Genomic DNA, 2,141 nt, shown 5'->3' with positions numbered 1-2,141 from the left:
GAAGTCTGTCTAGTCCTTCATCCTTCACCATATTCCAGTCCCCTCCCGATATTATATTTCCAGTTACATATTTAATTTTAAACTGCAAAATAACTTCTCTAATCTCTGTAAGAAGGGTTCTGTTTTGTGCTATGTTAGCGTCCATAAACATTTCCTAAAATTAGTGTAGAATTGTCTATTTGGAGTACACATATTACCCAATGGCCATTGTTACTACTTTTGGTGGCAATTATTTTCCCCAGTGAGATATTGAGTAAAATTGCAACGCCTGCTGATCTTGATGTACCATGTGGGGAAAAAAATTGCCTCACCATTGAGTTGTCCAAAACTTTGTCTGATTCCTTTGAATGGGTTTCCTGAAGTAGTACGCATGGGCTACTGAGCAACACAGAGCGATCAGGATGCTCTCTCTCTCTCAGGGAGCTGATGTCACCTAGTCACATGACCTGGGTTTTCCCCTAAAGTTTAGGGGAAAACCTAGGTCACATGACTCAGACAATTTCATTAGTTCAATTAGTTTAAAAGAAGACAGTTTAATTAGTTATGTTTCAAAATCTGCAGCTATATAAGAGCCACACATCCACACAGAGCTTCAGAGCGACACAAACCTTCACAGCGAGTAACAGCGAGTTTCCAGCGATCATCAGCAACTTATCAGCAATTCATCAGCGGCTATCAGCGGTTTAATCTTCTCCTTCCGAGTAAGTCACCTTGTACTAACTGAGTGATTTGTATTGTTTTTTTAAGTTTTAATAATCTACTAACACGACACACACTAATCGCATGACTGTCTGATATTTTGCAGTTTACGAAAATATTTCAGCATGAAAGTCGAGGTGACCACAGCGGTGACCTTCATCACCGGATTACTGAGAGGAAGAGGACCTCTGTCCGAAAAACAGCTCCAACACTTCAGCCGTTCTCTGGAAGAGGCGTTAGGAGGTGAGATTAAACACCACATTACACACCTGTGACTTCTGACAAAAGGATCCACATCATATTTAGTCTTTATTCGATCTACTTCTTTTTCATTTTCACTGAAATACCTTTACAATTATACCGACTCCTTGCTGTGGTCTGAGAAAAAGGGAAAGCTTATTAGTGTGGCATTCAGTTAAAGTCAGTGATGTATAAAGACCTAGATTTAATGGCGGACAGATTTTTATCTCGGGAGCATTAACACTGCCCAGAAATGCTGCCTTTCTCGAGAGCCTCATCCCAAGTGAATGATAGTCATGATATTCTAATAACAAATCTATTCTTAAAACAATCTGCGAGTTGAACAGAGTTTTTAAAAGTCTGTTTTCTTTGATTCCAGAGCATTATGAGCACCACTGGTTCCCTGCCGCACCGTTCAGAGGTTCGGGATATCGATGCCTCAGAATCAATCGCAGGATGGAGCCGCTAGTAGGGAAGGCTGCTTACACCAGTGGTCTCAGCATGGAGCAGGTTCGCGCCCTCTTACCGTGTGAGCTGACAGTGTGGGTCGACCCCTACGAAGTGTCCTACCGGATCGGGGAGAACGGGTCCATAGGTGTGCTGTAGGAGTCCACACCACTGCCGCTGGAGACTCATCTCAACTCTGTGATGACCGTCTCCAGCTAATCTCTCAGCACATCTGGCCCACATCTGTTTGACATTTTAAACGATGATTTTAATGACTGGTCTCGCTGCACGTATATATCCAATTTATTGGATGTATTTTGGTTAAGTTCCTTATTTTAACGCCTGTAAATTAATTTTTATTTCATTTGTAAATATTTTGATTTATTATTTTATTACTTGTAAATATTTTGATAATTTTATTTGTAAATACTAAGATTTTTATTATTCGTAAATATTTAGATGATATTGTTTTTAGCAGGGGCGTCAGTAGGAATTAAGCTTTACTGGGGCACTGCCCCCCCCCCCCCCCCCCCCCCCCCCCGACACACACACAAAATGCCCCCCTGCACAATGCACCTTAACGTTCCTGTCCCCAACCTATGCAAAGTGGATAATTCTCATGCTCTCGTGGATGAAAATGCGAGGAATAGGTCAACGAGACGGAAAACACATCCCAGTCCCCAAAAAATTTATTGTTGGCATTTGGGCTTTTAATGCATGCTGATGCTAAACGTGTCACCTCAACTCTCACGATT

General features: G+C 41.7%; 1 protein-coding gene across 1 annotated transcript; it reads left to right on the top strand.

Annotated features, from left to right (window-relative positions):
• Nucleotides 1-579: 579 nt before the first annotated feature.
• Nucleotides 580-1,681, top strand: LOC132878810 (protein BTG1-like). Its single transcript, XM_060913687.1, has 3 exons — nucleotides 580-701; nucleotides 806-942; nucleotides 1,319-1,681. Exons 2-3 carry the CDS (start codon nucleotides 825-827, stop codon nucleotides 1,543-1,545), a joined length of 345 nt encoding a protein of 114 aa, XP_060769670.1. The 5' UTR covers nucleotides 580-701; nucleotides 806-824; the 3' UTR covers nucleotides 1,546-1,681.
• The last annotated feature ends 460 nt before the right edge of the window (nucleotides 1,682-2,141 follow it).

The sequence above is a fragment of the Neoarius graeffei genome, chromosome 2 (genome assembly GCF_027579695.1).
Source record: "Neoarius graeffei isolate fNeoGra1 chromosome 2, fNeoGra1.pri, whole genome shotgun sequence".
Lineage (NCBI taxonomy): Eukaryota > Metazoa > Chordata > Actinopteri > Siluriformes > Ariidae > Neoarius > Neoarius graeffei.
This window is presented reverse-complemented; position numbering and strand designations above follow the sequence as displayed.